Source organism: Heloderma suspectum, chromosome 3 (genome assembly GCF_057233095.1).
Source record: "Heloderma suspectum isolate Gila_16-S chromosome 3, 16-S_ref, whole genome shotgun sequence".
Taxonomy (NCBI): domain Eukaryota; kingdom Metazoa; phylum Chordata; class Lepidosauria; order Squamata; family Helodermatidae; genus Heloderma; species Heloderma suspectum.
Genome location: NC_139460.1, coordinates 328,980,993 through 328,999,619, shown reverse-complemented (window position 1 = coordinate 328,999,619; position 18,627 = coordinate 328,980,993). Strand labels below are relative to the sequence as shown.

The window sequence follows — 18,627 nt, the reverse complement described above, 5'->3', positions numbered from 1 at the left end:
GTAGCTCACGAAAGAAGGGAAGCAAAAAGCAAGGGAGAAAGGGGAAGATATACCCAACTGAATACAGAGTTCCAGAGAATAGCAAGGAAAGACAAGAAGGCCTTCTTAAATGAACAATGCAAAGAAATCGAGGAAAACAACAGAATGGGAAAGACTAGAGATCTCTTCAAGAAAATTGGAGATCTCAAGGGAATGTTTTGTGCAAAGACGGGCATGATAAAGGACAAAGAAGGCAGGGACCTAACAGAAGCAGATGAGATTAAGAAGAGGTGGCAAGAATACACAGAAGAACTATACAGGAAAGATCTGAATGTCCCTGATAGCCATGATAGTGCGGTCACTGAACTTGAGCCGGACATCCGCGAGAGTGAAGTCAAGTGGGCCTTAGGAAGCATTACTAACAACAAAGCTAGCGGAGATGACAGTATTCCAGCCGAGCTATTTAAAATCCTAAAAGATGATGCTGTTAAAGTGCTGCATTCAATATGCCAACAAATCTGGAACACTCAACAGTGGCCACAAGACTGGAAAAGGTCAGTTTACATTCCAATTCCAAAGAAGGGCAATGCCAAAGAGTGTTCAAACTACCGCACAATTGCGCTCATTTCACATGCCAGCAAGGTGATGCTCAAAATCCTACAAGCTAGGCTTCAGCAGTATGCGAACCGAGAACTACCGGAAGTACAAGCTGGGTTTCGAACAGGCAGAGGAACTAGAGATCAAATCGCCAACATTCGCTGCATCATGGAGAAAGCAAGAGAATTCCAGAAAAACGTCTATTTCTGCTTCATTGACTACGCTAAAGCCTTTGATTGTGTGGATCACAACAAACTGTGGCAAATTCTGAAAGAGATGGGAGTACCAGACCACCTTACCTGTCTCCTGAGAAACCTGTACGAGGGTCAAGAAGCAACAGTAAGAACCAGACATGGAACAACCGATTGGTTCAAAATTGGGAAAGGAGTACGACAAGGCTGCATATTGTCACCCTGCTTATTTAACTTATATGCAGAGTACATCATGAGAAATGCCGGGTTGGATGAATCAGAGGTCGGAATTAAGATTGCTGGGAGAATTATCAACAACCTCCGATATGCAGACGATACCACCCTAATGGCAGAAAGCGAAGAGGATCTCAAGAGCCTCTTGTTGAGGGTGAAAGAGGAGAGTGCAAAAGCTGGTTTGAAACTCAACATTAAAAAAACTAAGATCATGGCATCCGGCCCCATCACTTCCTGGCATATAGAAGGGGAAGAAATGGAAGCAGTGACAGATTTTATTTTCTTGGGCTCCAAGATCACCGCAGACGGTGACTGTAGCCATGAAATTAAAAGACGTTTGCTCCTTGGGAGGAAAGCTATTGCCAACCTAGACAGCATAGTAAGAAGCAGAGACATCACCTTGCCGACAAAGGTCCGTCTAATCAAAGCTATGGTTTTCCCAGTAGTAATGTATGGCTGTGAGAGCTGGACTATAAGGAAGGCTGAGCGCCGAAGAATTGATGCTTTCGAACTGTGGTGCTGGAGAAGACTCTTACGAGTCCCCTGGACTGCAAGGAGGTCAAATCAGTCCATCCTAAAGGAAATCAACCCTGAGTGCTCATTGGAAGGACAGATAATGAAGCTGAAGCTCCAATATTTTGGCCACCTAATGCGAAGAGAAAACTCCCTGGAAAAGACCCTGATGCTGGGAAAGACTGAAGGCAAAAGGAGAAGGGGACGGCAGAGGATGAGATGGCTAGATAGCATCAAGGATGCAATGAATATGAACTTGAGCACGCTCCGGGAGAGAGCGCAGGACAGGAAGGCCTGGTGTGCTATGGTCCATGGGGTCACGAAGAGTCGGACACGACTGAACGACTAAACAACAACAACAACCGCCACATACATACATTTCCCCCTCATGCACAGAGATCGCCCAAGAAGACTCGCCTGTGAGCACACCCCTCCCTCGAAGCGCAGTGGGCAGCTCTAACATCCAGCGCCTTCTCGTGGCGACGGGGAGCTCATTGGACCGGGGGCGTCCGGCACTGTCCCGATCAGCTTCTGCACAGCCGACGAGGACCTTGTATATCAGCGAGCTTGTGCCTGCATTGCATTTTAAACTATCGAATTTGGTCTATTAATCCTTGTTTGTTTTTTAGGTGTGTGTTGTTGATTTCAACTGTGAACCGCTCTGAGAGGTCTGCTGTTGAGCAGTTGAGAAATCTTTTGGCTTCTTGACACAGTCCTGACTGGATCCCAGAAGTGCTGGCAGAACCATGAGCGAGACAACTGAGTCTCCTTGGGCTCCCACTTGGAAGAGGTGGCACAAGCTCCCTGCCGTGGGTGGTTGAGCTGCTTGGAGGGTGCTATTTCAGGATAGCGGCTGCCCCCTTGTTCTCACTCGGTGAGGAGGGGCGACGTGTCCTGTCCACCTTCTGCTCACCTCCCATGGAGCTCCTGGCACTGCTCCCTTCCCAAGTGCTCTGGCGGCGGCAGCTGCAGCTTTCCTCTGAGCAAACAGGCGGTCGCCCTCCTTCCCCTCACATGTCATTTGTCCAGGGGAAACTAGCTGCCACTAGACACAGCAGAGCCAGCGGAGGGCTGGGAGGGGCTGTGGCTCCATGGCAGAGCCCCTGCTGGCACGCAGAAGGCCCTGGGCCCCATCCCTGGCGGGATCTCCAGGTGAGACTGGGAAGGGCCCCATCTGAAGCCCTGGGCGGTGGCGGCCCATCAGGGTAGACCGGATGGAGTTCCACAGGCCCCAGTAGTCCCTCTCGGCGTTAGGAGCACCTCCCAGGGGGCTGTGCTGGGCAGCAGTGGGGAGGCTCTGCGCTGGCCTCGTAAAAGAAGGATGCGTACAAGGCCCAGGTGAGGATGGTGCAAGCTGCCTCCGAAGCGCCGCCTCCTGGGAGGGGGTGGCCCGGAGGGGGCATGGGGCTTTTTGTGGTGTATTGGCTCTTCCTGTTCTGGGATTCTGGGATAGGACAAGGCGGGTGATGTTGAATGCCGTGAAGTGAAAAGACGGTTGACCAGTGAAGGCTGCGAAGAACAAAAAGGCTGGATCAGTATGTTGGGGGCAGTGTACGTCCATGTTGTGAATAACTCCTCAAAAGTGACTAGCTCTCAGCCATCTTTACTGGCCAGCTTTTCCACATTCAACTCTGTTAGGTATTTGCAAACTGAAGAACAAAAATAACCAACTCTTCTATGTTAACCCCCCCTCCCACCCCGAATCTGTTTGGTTCATGTAGAGGCTGACTTGCCAATGGGCAGGTCACCATTTAGTAGCCCACTGTGCAGATGGAAAAGGCAGTTGCCCTTCCGGATACCAAATAGTTCTCCAAAACTCAGGTTCACTAGCGTGCCCTGCAAACAAGGGTTGCTCCTAGACGGGGGGATCCTGGCACTACCCAGCCATTGCTCTTCTGCTGTAAGCTACAAATGGGTTTGCAATGGACTCGCCACACCCTTGGGAGCATGGTGCTTTTTGGCCTGCACATTCCGTCCACATAAGTGGAAGAGACATTAGCTGTGGTGGGTGGGGCTCTGGGAAGCTTAGCACACATTCACTATAACCCTCGTCGTCGATGCTAATTTGTGACCCCATTCGTTTACTTTAATCAAACCTTTAAAGCTAAAGTGCTTCACTAGCTACAATTAAGAAAAATAAAAATAAGACGTATAGCAGTATAACAGCATCATGCTAGAGTATTCATTGTTGTATTATGGCTGGCTGGGGCATGGTGGGAGTTGCAGGACTTTTTTTCCGTCTAAACATGCATAGGATTGTGCCCTATATTGGGGTGCCAGGAAAACCTGGAATAGACTTTTGGGAGAGAGCCTGTGTTCTTTTCTGTAGCACATACAAGGGTTTCTTCTCTTTTATTTCTCCTCTCTTCCTGCATTTTCAAGCTTCCCTTTTACTCCCCTCATTCATTTAGTGCTGGCTTCATTCCCTCTGCATCTTCATCTCTGCAGACTTTCTGTATTTTGCTGCCCTACTTGCAGCTGGCTTCTCCTCTCTCTCTCTCTCTCTCTCTCTCTCTCGCTCCTTTTCCACAGCAGAAAGAAGACATTTTGTACCAATTCCAGAAGCGGACTAAGAAACAAAAAATCCTGGTTGTGAAGTGGAGCTGCTGCAGAGAAGGAAGAAAAATTTGGAGTAGTTTTTTTGGAGGGGGTGGTAGCAAGACTGTGTCTCCATGACTTTTTAACCCTCGTTTTGAAAACAGATGCTTGCTGTGCTGTGCTGGGGCTACACTGGGAGATGTGCAGAGGGGGGCTCTGGTTAAAAAGCTGCGGAATTGCTGGAGAGGACAGAGAGGGCAAGGTCATGCCATGGCATCATCCTGTAATGCAATCTCCTGCAGAAAATAGTTCAGGTTAATGGGTTGAGGAGGGCAGGTTTTAAATGCAAATGATGCAAGGCCCTTGCCTCTGGAGTCAGACGCTTTTGGTTGATCTCAGAGTGCAGAGCTTCAAACCTTTCAACTTTGGATGATAAAATTTCCTGCAAATTGAAGGAGAGGGAGGGGAACTTCCCAGATGATCACAATGCAAGCCATCAGTATGAATTTCTTGACATGGAGTGCTCAGGCTCCCTTCCTTTGGATTCTGTGAGCACATGCATCATGTTTGGCTTCGAAGGCTCTGCAATCGCTTGCGTGTCTGAGGCAGGGTGCATAAAGCATGGACAGCTTTGTCATAGCAGCTGGTGGTCTTGTGGCCTGCCAAACAAACTCCCACGAAGCCGCTTTGAATGGCATTACTTCAGTCTTGCCTTAACTTTCTCAATGGCCTGCCTGCATCCCATTCCCAACCATGGCAGACACACAGCGGCTAAGCCCGCAAGAATCTAGGGTGAGCCTATACCATTTGCAGCCCACCAATGTGGACTCAAGCCACTAGTCATATACTGTGGCTTCCTGGGTCTTAAGAACATAAGAGCCCTGCTGGATCAGACCAAGGGGCCATCTAGTCCAACATTCTGTTCACACAATGGCCAACCAGCTGCCCATGGGAAACCCACAAGCAAGACGGGAGCGCGACAGCACCCTCCCACCCATGTCCCCCAGCAACTGGTGTACAGAGGCTCACTGCCTTTGGTACTGGAGGTAGCATGGAGCCATCAGGACTAGTAGCCATCAGTAGCCTTCTAAGTCATCTCTGTGACTTAGGAAGTCCTTTTGGAAGTCCAAGTAAACAATGTCTACTGGATCACCCTGTCTACATGTTTATTGACACCCTCAAAGAACTCTAAAAGGTTAGTGAGACAGGACTTACCTTTGGGGAAGCTATTTTGATTATTTTTCAGCAAGACTTGTCCTATATTCTTACTAATGTTATCTTTAATAATACTTTCAACCAATTTTCCTGGAACAGACATTAAGCAAACCAGCCTGTAATTTCTTGGATCACCCCTGGATCTCTTTTTAAAACCTGGTGTTACATTGGCCATCTTCCAGTTCTCTGGGATAGAGGCTGATCTTAGGGACCCATTGCATATTTTGGTTAGAAGATCAGCAATTTCATATTTGAGTTTTTTTAAAAACCCTAGGATGGATACCATCTGGGCCCAGTGATTTCTTTACTTTCAATATGTCAGTAAGGTTGAGAACTTCATCTTTTGTCACCGCTATTTGCCTCAGTTCCTCAGACTCCCTTCTTGAAAACATCAGTTCAGGCACAGGTATCTGTCTTGTATCTTCTGCAGTGAAGACATTTGAAAAGAATTCGTTCAGCTTCTCTGCAATCTCCTTGTCCTCCTTCAGTACTCCTTAACTCCATTGTCATGCAATGGTCCAACTGCCTCCCTAGCTGATTTCCTGCTTCTGATATATTTAAAGAATTCTTTATTGTTGGTCTTGATGTTGTTAGCGATATGCTCTTCAAAATGCTTTTCTGCATCTCTTATTGTCTGTTTGCATCCATTTTCTGAAGGAAGCTCTCTTTTCTCTATTAGCTTCCTTGGCACTGCTCATTAACCATGCCGGTGACCTCTTGGACTTGGTGCTACCTTTCCTAACCTGTGGTATACATTTTATCTGAGCTTCTATTATTGTTGTTTTGAATAACCTCCAAGCATTTTGAAGGGTTTAACCCTCTTGACTCCCTTTTTCAACCTCCTTTCTTACCAGTTCCCTTGTTTTAGAGAAGTTCCCTCTTTTGAAATCAAATGTGACTGTATTGGACTTCCTGGGCAATTTTTCACTTAAACATATATTAGATTTGATAGCACTGTGGTCACTGTTTCCAACTGCTTCAACAACATTTACATGTTATATTAAGTCCTGGGTGACACCACTTAGATTAAATCCAAGGTCACCTCCCCTTTGGTCAGCTCCATGACCACCTGTACTGGAGCACACTCATTTAGGGCATCAAGAAATTTAACCTCTTTGTCATGACTGGAACATGCATTTATTCAGTCAGTGTAATAATGGGTGACTTCAGTTACCCCCACAACACTTCCTCATTTGGAAGCTTCCCTGATTTCATTTTCCATCTCAAGGTCACTCTGAGCATTCTGGTCTTGGGGACAATAGCACGTTCCTAGCACTAGATTTGTTTTGGAGCCCAGTATTGTCACCCACAGTGCTTCTGTGGAAGAGCCTACCCCTTTAAGGTGTTCTAGTCCGCTCGACACTCTGCCCTCTTTGGCGTACAGGGCAACAGCTCTCTCAGTACGCCCTTCCCTGTACTTCCTGTAGAGTTATATCCAGAGATCACTGTATCACACTGGTTCTCTCCACTCCACCAGGTTTCTGTAATGCCAGCTATATCCAGGTTCTCCTTTAAAATCAAGCACTCCAACGCTCCCATTTTGGCTCGGAGGCTTCTAGCATTTGCTTAGAACCACCTATACATGGTGTCCCTCCCCAGATGCCTCTGGCATGTGCATCTTTCTCTATGGCACTTAGGCATCTTTGATTGGCTATCATGTTCCACCATATGCTCATGGTCTTTTCCCTTCCCTTCTACATTTGGGCAATCAAAAACATTTTCATTTTCATCCCCTAGGGATGATTTAACCCGAACGGGATGCCTCCCAGCCCCTGTTCGCTTTCCCCCAGGGTTTAGTTTTAAAAAATTGGGGGTCTTGACATGCACATTCCCTATTTTTAATATTGTGAGGCAGGCAGAAAGTTGGGGATGCCTTTATCACTATTTGATGGTGTGCACGCACATCCAATCAAATTTCTGCTTTTCGTCGCCCTGCCCCCAGGTCTCCAGAAATTAACATTTGTGGGCAGGGGAGGCATCAGTGGAAGATGAAACTTTAGGTTAGGTTATGCGCAGGGAGGGATGCACACTGCCAGCGTCTTGCTTTTTCCGTTCACCCCCCCCCCCCCCGTGCGCTAATTTCCTAGCTTTGGCTATTGGATGGTATAGAAATGAAATAAATCATAATAATACCCAGACATGTTTGCATCAATAATCAGCAAGCAGACTAGAGGATCCAGCAATAAATTATAATGTATGGCAGGTGGAGATCAATGACAGTGATCCTCAGTGTGAAAATAAAGGTGCCAGAAGTATACAAGTACATTTCCCCTCCGATAAGTTCAGATGCGTGGAAAGTTTGTTTTCCCTTTTAGTTGACAAATTTTATTTATATAGTTAATTTCTTAATCGCCCATCTAGTCTAGAAAGTAGAAAATGCATCGTTTCTAGTCCCTGGGACCCTGCAGATGAGCTTGGCAATGTGGGCACTGTGCCTGGTATGAAGTCTCAGGAAGCTGCTGTGGATTTGGCCAGTTGGGAGGTTGGGGGTTCAGTGTCTTACGTAGTTCCTTGTCCTTCCTTATTGCCAGCAGAAAATGAATCGTGCAAAATTAGCTTGGCTGGGCACACATCAGTCCTTGCTGCACTGAAAGCCAAACAGGCACGGTTCCAAAAAATAAACGGTGTCCAGGTTGTATCTGAAGCGACAGGCGATTTGGATCCATGTTGCGAGGGGCTGGAAGCAAGCACCTTGCCGTATGAATGACACCTGCCACTTCCGCTAGGAGGTGTGCAGGGCAGCCTGGACAGGATGGGGCCCTGCTGTGTGCGCTGGCATTTGGCCTCTACATTCCAAAATGGTGCCCAAGGAGACTTCTTTGGCCTGGATCTCTTGGACCTCGTGCATGGAGGGGGTCTGTTGGCCTTCAGGGTAGCTGTTGTTTAGATGCCAGTGTTTCCCAACCTGTACAGCTCCTTGCTCATGAGGACGGGCTTCTGGTTGCATTGCTCAGGAGGACTCCATTTTACAGACCCAATGGCTGGGGCACATGCGAGTCGTAGGCACGGGCCTGAATGTTCTGGTTGGCCCGGGAGCATGGCGCATGCAGGAGGTGGCAGGGCCAAGTTCCGGCTGGCACATCCAGTTTGAACGAGGGTGTCAGACCTCTTTCATCCTGCAGGCCACAAGCGTCACTTGGGACAAGTTTGAGGACATGGGCCAAGGGCAAAAGGGGCAGGGTCAAAACGCCAGCATCTTGTAGCTTCCAGCACTTTCTGCTGCAACTCAGCCTCAGGAGAGGCATCTCGACCCTCTGTAGTGGGGAAGAACTGCACAAGAGCCAGGAAAAGTCAGGGGAAGGGGCCGGGGCCTTCTGGGGAATGCGGGGGGGTTGGACTCGCGCCCCAGGCAGGCTGCATTTGGCCTGCTGGCCTTAGCTTCACTACCCTTAGTTGCAGAGATTGCTGGGAGCCCTGCGGGGATCCGCCTCTCCCTGAGGCACAGCTGCAGCTGGAGGAAGGAAACCGCACCGGGGAGGATGGGCCAGCAGCCTGGCTCTGTGACAGGCAGCTGCCTACGTTCCTAGAACCACTCGTGTTCCTGCTGCACAGACGCCTTCAGTCTGATGTCTGAGGTCACGCGCCTCCGTCGGCCGTTTGGCTCCCTCCTGGCATCGATGAATCAGCAGTGTATACGCCTGGGTTGCACAAAGCTCTTCCCTCCTGCCTGAGGAAGAATGCATTGCAGCGCTTAGGCTGGTATCCTCCTGCTGCTTTAGAAACATGGCAACTACATCAATTGAAAAATGCCAGCAATGGACCTTTTGTTACTGTCTATAGGTTTTGGTATCCACAAGAATGTAAATCCACAAGAAGAGTTGCTGCCAGTTAGCAACACAAAGACCTTTTCTTTTACATTTTTAAAAATTGTTTTAATATGGTGTTTTATTCTTTTATCTTGTTGTTCACCGCTCTGAAATCTTTGATGTGGAGCGGTATGTAAATATTGAAAATCAAATGTAATCAATAAACGTAACAGTGATTCTGGCCACCAGATGGAAGAGCCACGCTGTGTCGGGAGTACTGGTCTACCCCTGCCCAGTATCCTGCCCCCAACAATGGCACGAATGCTGCTGCACTTCTGGAAATGTATCAGAACATGAGATTCATGTCCTCCTCTCCCAGCTTCCGATCCTTCTCAGCTAAGATCATGATGCTGGCTGAAAGGAGATGAAAATCTTCCAGAGCAAGAATGCTGCACCCCAGAGAACTATAGCTCGGCCTTCTCCAACCTGCCAGCTTGGGGATGTTGGGAGTTGCAGTCCAACACCCCTGGCAGGCACCAGGCAGGTTGCAAAAGGCTGCCTTAGCCAGCCAGAGTACCAGGAGCCGTGTGCCTCGAAAAAAAATCTCACCAAAGTGTTTGTTCTCGTTAAGCATTTCTTTATACAGTGCTTTAGTGCCAGGAGCATTGCAAAATCAGTAATCTTTGCAAAAACCTTGCAAGGTAGGACAGAAGTGTTGCCATGTTCCCTTCCCTGGCCAGAGGCAGTTTTAAGGCTGGGCTAGCGCATGCAGTGGATGCTGCCACTTCAGACTCCTGGTGTGGGTGTGGGTCACATTTCTGAACACTTCCCTCTGCTGAGAAGATGCTGCAGTGGAAGGTAGGCACAGGACAGAAAGGGGCTGGGCTGGACTCCCACACTGGTCTCTGGCATGCCAGTGGCAGATCGGGGGGTGTGTGTGTGTTGTTTTAAGGGAAGGATTTCAAAATGGTACCTCCCCCCCCCCCAGCGGGAGCAGGGGTGGTGCAGTCCACTGTGGCCGCCTCATTCTGTAGACCAGCCTTTCCCAACTTGGGGCCCTCTGATGTGCTGGCCTGCGACTCCCATGGTCCAAGCTGGGAAAGGCTGCCGCCACCCAAGGTCACACGTCTCCCTCTTCTTTTTCTCCCCCAGATGGCTGTGGTTGTGCTGGGCAGGCCTACCGACCTTTGCAAGGTGCCTTTGGGGAAAGGGGAGTGGGCATAGGCAGCGGGACTTCTTACACGCCATGCTTCCCAAGCTGGCGGACATAAATATGTGTTCAGTAAGAGGCGCCATAGCAGGTAATGCTGTGGAAAGTGCCCCATGAGGAGAAGCCTCAGCTCTGATAGGGTGGTCCTGTCAGCTTTTCTTTTTAATTTTGGGGGGCATTGGGATGTCCTTGCTGCCAAGCGCTGAGGACATCCTCCTTTTTCTTTTTCTCTCCTTATCCCAACATAATTTGCATTTATACAGAACTTCTCTGGTCCTTGCCAAGTGGTGTGGTGGCAACCGAGCAAGAGCGCAATTAGTCATTGTAGCTAAAACCTCCCAAAGACATGGGGGGGGGGGTGCTGACAAACAATGCAGATGGGTCAAGACAGCAAAATAATTTCTGAATGCTAAGGAGAAGTTTCACTTTGTCTAGCCTGAAGATGGTGTCACCAGAGAAGCCCCTTCGCTGCATTTAAAGCAGGACACAACTTTCTGTAAATTTACATTTATAGGCTGGAATTTGTATTGCTGTATGATAAAAAAGAGAGGAAGAGTTCCTGTGTTCTTCAGACGGGGTGCACCTGAAGCAAAGAGGTGCTCTCCCATTTTTAACTGCAGCATTGTGTCTGCAGGAGACTGTTCTGGTGGGTTGAGCACCAGGAGATGGTGCGAAGGGGGGTTTGATAACTTCTGGAGACCTCCACAGTTGTAAAATAAAGTGATTTTCAATGAGTTTGGACCCTGCCAGGGATCAGAACAGGATAAGGTTCTAGTAAGGCCATTTGGATTACCAAAGCTACATGAATGGTTGTTTTGCAGTTGCCACACCTCAACTATGGGAGCCGCTCCCTAAACTAAGGAGGCCTGTCTGGCTCATTCTTTGACTGCCTTTTGGTCCGTGGCTTAAACCTGGCTCTTTGGAAGAGCCTCTGGGGACCATTGTGGGGCTAGACTGTTAGCTGGCACCATTATTCAAGCATCCCGACTGCTGCAATTTAGTTGGGGGGTCCAGGAGTGTCTTTCTCCTTGGACTTCTACTACTTTGATTAGCATCTATGTTTTGGACCACCTTGAATACCAGAACCAGCAGGCACGCAGGGATAATAGAGGTTCTCTGATGAACAAGCGCTCTATGTGGAGCTGCCCGTAAGGCTCGTTCGGAAGCTGCCACTAGTACAACGTGCAGCGGTGAGGTTAGGGACGGGGGTGTCTTGCCACCCACGTACTACACCTGGGCTCAAGGATCTGCACTGGCTGCCAGTCTGCTACCAAGCCAGGTTAAGGTGTTGGTATTCATATGCAAAGCCCTCTCCAGCTCAGGACCAGGTTACCTCAAGGAACGTCTCCAGCTATAACAACCTCCTAGGTCACGGTGATCTTCAGGCGAGGCTGTGTTGTCCATGCTTACGGATTTCCAATAAGTGGTGACATGGAGACAGGCCTTCTCTGTGTTGGCACCCACCCTGTGGAGTGATCTCCCTTCTGAGTTACGTCAGGCCACAATGCTGGTGTGTTTTGGGGGTTTACTGAAATCTTATCTGTTTGCTTTGGTGTCCCCACAGCCATGAGCAATCTTTGAACCAACCTCATGATACTTCTGTGCATGTGACCTGGTTGGCGTTTTCATCGCAGCCCACCGTGGCTTATCGCGTGTGGTTGTCCAGTTTGAATATTCAGCCCCCAGCAGGGGGTTGCCCAGGGCTTGTTACGTCATCCGAACCTGGGGTGCAGGGCTTGTTTGAGGGTTAAACAACCCTCAGATAACCCATGGTCTGTTGAGGGCAGTTTAGTTCCATGTGTACATGTGTGTTTTACTCTTTTGTAAACCTCTTCGGGATTTGTTTCAAATGAGAAGTATATAACTTTTTCTAATAAACAAATTGCATAAATTAAAGAATGAACACTGGACCTTTGTGCCTTGCTGAATGGCATCTCCTAGTTGTGTATATCATGCCAGACGCTGGACAGCTCTCCTCCTGTCATTCCAGGCAGCCCAGAATCAGGCGGTTTATCAAGCCATTGAATGTCCTGTGGGGCTGGTGAGCTGCATTTGGCTGGGTGGGTCACAAGTTGTGTAGGTCTGCCAAACACACAGTACTTTTCTTCCCTCAAAAACCCTCTTGCGACTGGTGTTTTCTTCTTTTGGCATGATGCAAACAAGAGTTGAGCTACTAAATCTCCCTCCCTCTTCCTGCTCCCCCGCCTCACACACATCCCTTTTTTTTGGGGGGGGGGCGTTTTGCCATAGGATCAGCCCACCAGGAGCTACTATGTGCAACTGCCATTTCTTTTCCTTTGGGTTTTCCTGGGAAGCTGGTGTCAGTTCAGGTGGCCAAGTCCAAATCTTGCTTGGTGTGTTGCAAGACCATTGGATTTTCACTTGTGGTGGAAGAGCTGATCTGGAACATTTGAGAGGCGTTTCCCAGGTGGGCAGGCATAGACTGCTGTTCGGGCATGTGAAGCTGGAACAAATGTTGGCATCTGAGTTTCTGCTCCGGGGGGAGGCCCTGTGCCCTTCTACCCCCTCATTTGTGGCAAGCTGTGAAGCGTGTTGAAGCTGTGTGTGCCATCCTGCTACTTCCCCTCTCTAAACTTGCCCTTCGCTCTTTCTCGCCCTCTCTCCTTGCAGGCATGGTACAAAAACTCGACCAAAAACTCCCGGTGGCCAACGAGTACTTGCTGCTCTCTGGGGGGGTCCGGGAAGGCGTGGTGGACCTGGACCTGGACGAATTAGACATCTACGCTCGCGGCACTGACTACGACATGGACTTCACCCTCCTCGTGCCAGCACTGAAGCTCCATGACCGAAACCAGCCCGTCACCCTGGACATGCGCCACTCAGCCCTGTGCCATTCGTGGCTGAGTTTGCGGCTGTTCGATGAAGGAACCATAAGCAAGTGGAAAGACTGCTGCACTGTCGTGGGCCCTGTCCACGGGGCTGCCAACTATTTCTTTTCCCCCACCAAGGTGGCTGACTGGTTCCACGACTCCATCAGCATCGTCCTGTCCGAGATCCAGAAGAAGCCCCAGAGGGGGATGCCCAGAGTGGAGAAGGTGGAGAGGAGCGGCACCATCATCTCCATCATCCTGGGCGTGGGCAGCAGCCGCATGCTCTATGACGTCGTGCCCGTCGTCTCCTTCAAGGGCTGGCCGGCGGTGGCCCAAAGCTGGCTGATGGAAAACCACTTCTGGGACGGGAAGATCACGGAGGAAGAAGTCATCAGCGGCTTTTACTTGGTCCCTGCCTGCTCGTACAAAGGCCGGAGAGACAATGAGTGGCGGCTCTCCTTTGCCCGGAGCGAAGTGCAGCTGAAGAAGTGCATCTCCAGCAGCCTCATGCAGGCCTACCAGGCATGCAAAGCCATCATCATCAAGCTGCTCTCGCGCCCCAAGGCCATCAGCCCATACCATCTGCGGAGCATGATGCTCTGGGCGTGCGACCGGCTGCCGGCCAGCTACCTGGCTCAAGAGGACTGCGCTGCCCACTTCCTGCTTGGGCTTCTTGACGACTTGCAGCATTGCTTGGTGAACAAGATGTGCCCCAACTACTTCATCCCCCAGTGCAACATGTTGGAACACCTGTCCGAGGAGACGGTCATGCTCCACGCACGGAAGCTCTCCTCGGTGCGCTCCGACCCCGCCGAACACCTCCAGACTGCTATCGAACATGTCAAGGCGGCCAACCGGCTGACGCTGGAGCTCCAGCGGAGGGGCAGCACTAGCAGCATCCCATCTCCTCAGTCGGACGGTGGCGACGCCAGCCAGCCTGACGACCGGCTAGCCAAGAAGCTGCAGCAGCTAGTGACTGAGAACCCAGGGAAATCCATCTCTGTCTTCATTAATCCAGACGACGTCACACGGCCTCACTTCAGAATCGATGATAAATTCTTCTGAGACACCCCCCCCCCAGTCCTGCCCCACTTCAGACTTGGCCAGTGGTTCCCTTCAAACCCCTTTTGGGCTTTTTTAAAAAACATATCCAGCTTAGAATAGATTTGTTGAGAGCACCAAAAAAAGTCGTCTTGGTTCTCCAGGATGGTGCCGTATATTACGTTTCATTTGCTGCTACCCCCAGCCTCTTTTGAGTTTGTGCATTTCTGTAGTTTTAAGGAATAATTTGACCCCCCCACACACACACACTTACTTTCTGGCCTCGTTGTTTTGCAGGATTCTTTCATGCGGTCAGAATGTTCTCTTGATTCTTTGTACTGTGTTCTTTTCTCTCCTTTCTTCTTGTTGATTCAGTTTGGTTTGCTTTTTCCAGTGCTCCTATTGCTCTAAGGTGGGGAGAGAGAGAAATTCCAGGCAGGAATTTTTGATTAGTTTCCCACCCTTTGGTCAAGGCCCCGTTCTATTTGTGCGTCGCCTTTCTCACTCAAGTTGACTTTACAAATGGTGATGCAACAGAATTCTCAAATTTGGAGGTATTCCCCTCCCCCCTCCCCCAGTCACCTCTTCTTGAATGTAATTGTCCAGAATCGGACTCTGTGCAGTACCAAGAACGCTGTTTCTGCCAATCTTCCATGCGGAATAAGGTTCTGGAATGTTAGTTTTTAGTGTGTGTGTGTAATTATTCAAAGCCTTATTTAAATGCTATTAAAGAACATACCATTATAAATGTCAGTTTGCACTAATTTGCACAGTCTGCCACCACTGTGGTTCCTCTGGCTTTTAACCTGTTTTTAAGGATGAGCATCTGCTGGTGGGCTCCTCTCCATCAGATGCTGAGCCATGCCGTTTCCCTTGACCGAGACCCACCCTCCTCACTGCCTGTTGGATTGCTGCCCTGTTGCATGACATGGGTTATAAGGGATTGCACAATAGCTTGAGGGTTTCTGATAAGTCTGCTCCTTGCTTTGGGGTTAATAAACCTGCTTTGGTTTCCCGCCTCTGTGACATGTAGCCATCCAAATGGCTTCATTTTGCAATGTCGTGAATTTGTCACTGGAGTTTCTTTGTGCATTTGAGTTTCTTCTGCCCTGTGGTGCAATGGAAGCCTTGAAGATGGAACATTCCTGTGTTTTGCCCAAGGCACCCTCCTGCAAGAGGCTGGGCTTCTGTGTTGTGATGCACCATCAAGGGCAGTCCTGCACAGTATGTGTGTGTTGGTGTAGTCTAGCCTTGAGGTTACAACAGGGCCAAAACACATTACTTTAAATCTGTATCTCGCACCCATATCTCCCCCCCCCCAGTTTAACTCTAGAGTATGCACAGAAAGTCCAGTCAGGGTCTTAAAAGCCCCCAACCCTTCACACTAACATCCTGATCTAGCTCAGGCCCTGTGCACCTACTCTAGAATAAAATGAAGGGGAAAAAGGCATAGCTGCTAGACACACATTTAAAGTAATGTCTGTTTTGGCTCAAAGAAAAGGCTGGGAAGAGAACCAAGGAGCCCCCAAAGCACACAGTCCCTCTTCAGTTATAGCGTTGATCTGTGCACATGTCCTGGAAAGCCCTATAAAATCCAGTAGAAAACAGCCAAGCATCACTGTCAAAATGGTGTAAAAGAAATTATGGAACGTTGTCTGAATCCCAGATAGTGAAGTCTATGGGGCCCCCGTTTCAGCACAACACTGTGGCCTGAGTTCGTAGGGCGTGTGATTCTTTAGGTCAACCATCCTCCTAGGTATACTGAGATGCATTTCCTGGGGCATTCTTCTGAAGCTGGCATTGCCGCCTTCCAGAGCCCAGCATCCCGATTTCAACCTGGCTTGTGCATGACCCACCCTAATGTTACTGCATATGGGGAGGGGCCACCATGGCTCACAGGCGGAGCTCATGCTTTGCATGTAGAAGGTTCCAGGTTCAATGTCCGGCAGAATCTCCCGTTAAAGGGATCAAGTAATAGGTCTTGGCAAAACCCCTTCTCTGGCTGGGAGCCTGGAGAGTCACAGTCAGAGCAGGCAAGGCAGGGCCAAGTGGACCAACGGCCTGCATTGGTCAGTGGCAACTCCTTTGTGCTTTGTAGTTCAGAGTTCTTCACATCCAGGATCTCAATCACCCTTGCAAGGTAGATCAACAGCATGACTCATATACTGCACGTGGGGAAGGCGGTAGAGAGGAGGTGAGATTTGAATCTGGTATTTCACAGCTCACACTTTTTTTTCTTCCTCTTCCTCTCATAATACTAGAACCCAATGGGGTCATGCAATGAAACTGAATGGTGGGAGGCTGAAGACAAATTAAAGGAAGGACTCCTTCACACAATGCACAATTAAACTGTGGAATTCGTAGTTGTAGAGATGGCCACTATCTTGGATGGCTTTCAAAGGGGACTGGACAAATTCATGGAAGAGGAGAAAGCTATCAGTGGTTACTTGTCCTGATGGCCATGTGCTACCACCAGTATCAGAGTCAGGATGATTATGTATACCAGTTGCTGGGGAACATGGGCAGGAGGGTGCTGTTGTATTCCTGTCCTACTTGTGGGCTTCCCACAGGCACCTGGTTGGCCACTGTGTGTAGAGAATGCTGGACTAGATGGGCTTTTGGGCTAACCCGGCGCAGTTGCCTTGCGTTCTTACTCTACCAGCTCCCTGATGTTCAGGGAGACAGCCCAGCTCAGGTCTCAGCATTCTCACCACGCATTATTCAGGTACAAATGAGTCTGGTTCAACGTTTTCTTTTTCCGTCCACATGCACACCTGTTAGCGTATCTATAGCTGTGCCTAAAGATCCACAGCCACGGAGTGAGCTGCAACCCTGTAGTCACGGCCACTGGGAGATGCATGAGACTTCCTGGGCGCTAAACTACAAGCGCGGGAAGCAGTTCCTGCCAAAACAAGTGTCGCTCATGTGAACTGTACCAACGACACTGGCTCAGGCCTTGATCCAGCATGGAGGCCCCCAGAGACTGGTACCATGTGATACCTAGATTTTTTTTTTAAACCCTCTGTAACAGAGTCACACCACAACAGTCCACCTAACAGAGACCCAGTAATATGCAGTTAGCATTTATATTTGTATTAGTAGAAAATACTGAAGACACATGCAAAATCCCAATGACAGAAATACCTTAAATGTGCCTTTGTCAAGTTGATGACTTCTAATTTCTCAGGAAGAGTTTGTTGTCCAATTCCAGCTTGAATAATTAATAAGCAATAGTCCTCTCAAAATAATAATGCAACCCTCAAACTTGCAGTATCATCCTTTATAGATAATTACTGGTTAATATCGTGCTACGTAACATGAAAAATAAGAATATTAAAATAAGATGTCACAACTTACTTGATACAAACGGTGCTTCTATATAAGCAGCAAGCTGTCTGAAAATCTTTAATCCCCCCCCCAACCCAAGGAAAGAGAATTGCTCTCAATTTATACCACTTGTAACACCTTCAGCTACTCCCATAAAGGTATCATGCTGGCCCCTTCCAGATGTGTTGGGACTACAACTCCCATAATTTTCAGCCAGCATGCTGGGGATTTGGGAGTTGCAGTCCAACACATCTGGAAGGGACCAGGTCAGGGAAGGCTGGGCTATATATCTTGTATATCACACACAGAAACTTAAAAGAACATACATCAGAACAGTTCAAAGTGGAAACAGACCTAACACTACCTTGCAGAAAAGCTTACAAATCAAATTTCTCATTCAGACCTTGGGAGGGAACTGTCTGCAATGTAAAAAAAAAAAAAATCCAATTTTCTTCCTGTTGAGAAAGTTAACATCTGAGGGCCTTTTGGAGTTAACATGTAAACTAGTTCAATTGCCCCAAACTTTAAATCCTCAGGTGGATGATTGTATTCCCCTAAAGGCAAAGTTGGGACTGTGGTGGCTTAGTGGTTAAGACGCTGAACTGCAGACTGGAAGGTCAGCAGGTCAGCAGTTCGAGACCCGAGTGCTGCGTGACGGAGTGAGCTCCCGTCTTCAGTCCCAGCTCCTGCCAACCTAGCAGTTCGAAAGCAAGAAATTGCAAGTAGATAAATAGGTGCCGCCTCGGCGGGAAAGGTGACAGCATTCCGTGCACCTCGGTGTTCAGTCATGCCAGCCACATGACCACAGAAGCGTCTTCGGACAGCGCTGGCTCTTCAGCTTAGAAACGGGGATGAGCACTGCACCCTAGAGTCGGACACGACTGGTTGGGGACACCTTTACCTTTTTTAAAGGCAAAGTTAATGGAGCTTCCGATGTTTTGGTTCTGATCTTACCCTTCTGCTCACTTCTCCATAATTTTAAAGCTCTATTTGTTTGCCCTGAAAAACACCTATGAGCAAGGACATAACATTGCATCTGTGGACGGGCATGTAGTGAAGACTCTCAAAACAAAAGGAAGATGCACCATCTTTGGGAATAGTGAATTATTTTAGCTCCAGCGACTGTGGGCAACAACAGCCCTGGCCACATTTAAAATGTGCATTACTAATCAGGAGCCTCACTCTATTGTAAATGAACGAACATA

At 48.8% G+C, this 18,627-nt stretch overlaps 1 protein-coding gene across 2 annotated transcripts in view; it reads left to right on the top strand.

The window, feature by feature from the left end:
* MB21D2 (Mab-21 domain containing 2) overlaps window positions 1-17,439 on the top strand; it is a 78,492-nt gene extending 61,053 nt beyond the window's left edge. For both annotated transcript variants that reach the window (XM_084847825.1, XM_084847826.1), the window contains exon 2: window positions 12,855-17,439. In XM_084847825.1, the coding sequence (XP_084703951.1) occupies window positions 12,855-14,119 (1,265 nt within the window). In that variant the 3' untranslated portion in view covers window positions 14,120-17,439. The remainder of the gene's footprint in view (window positions 1-12,854) is intronic.
* The last annotated feature ends 1,188 nt before the right edge of the window (window positions 17,440-18,627 follow it).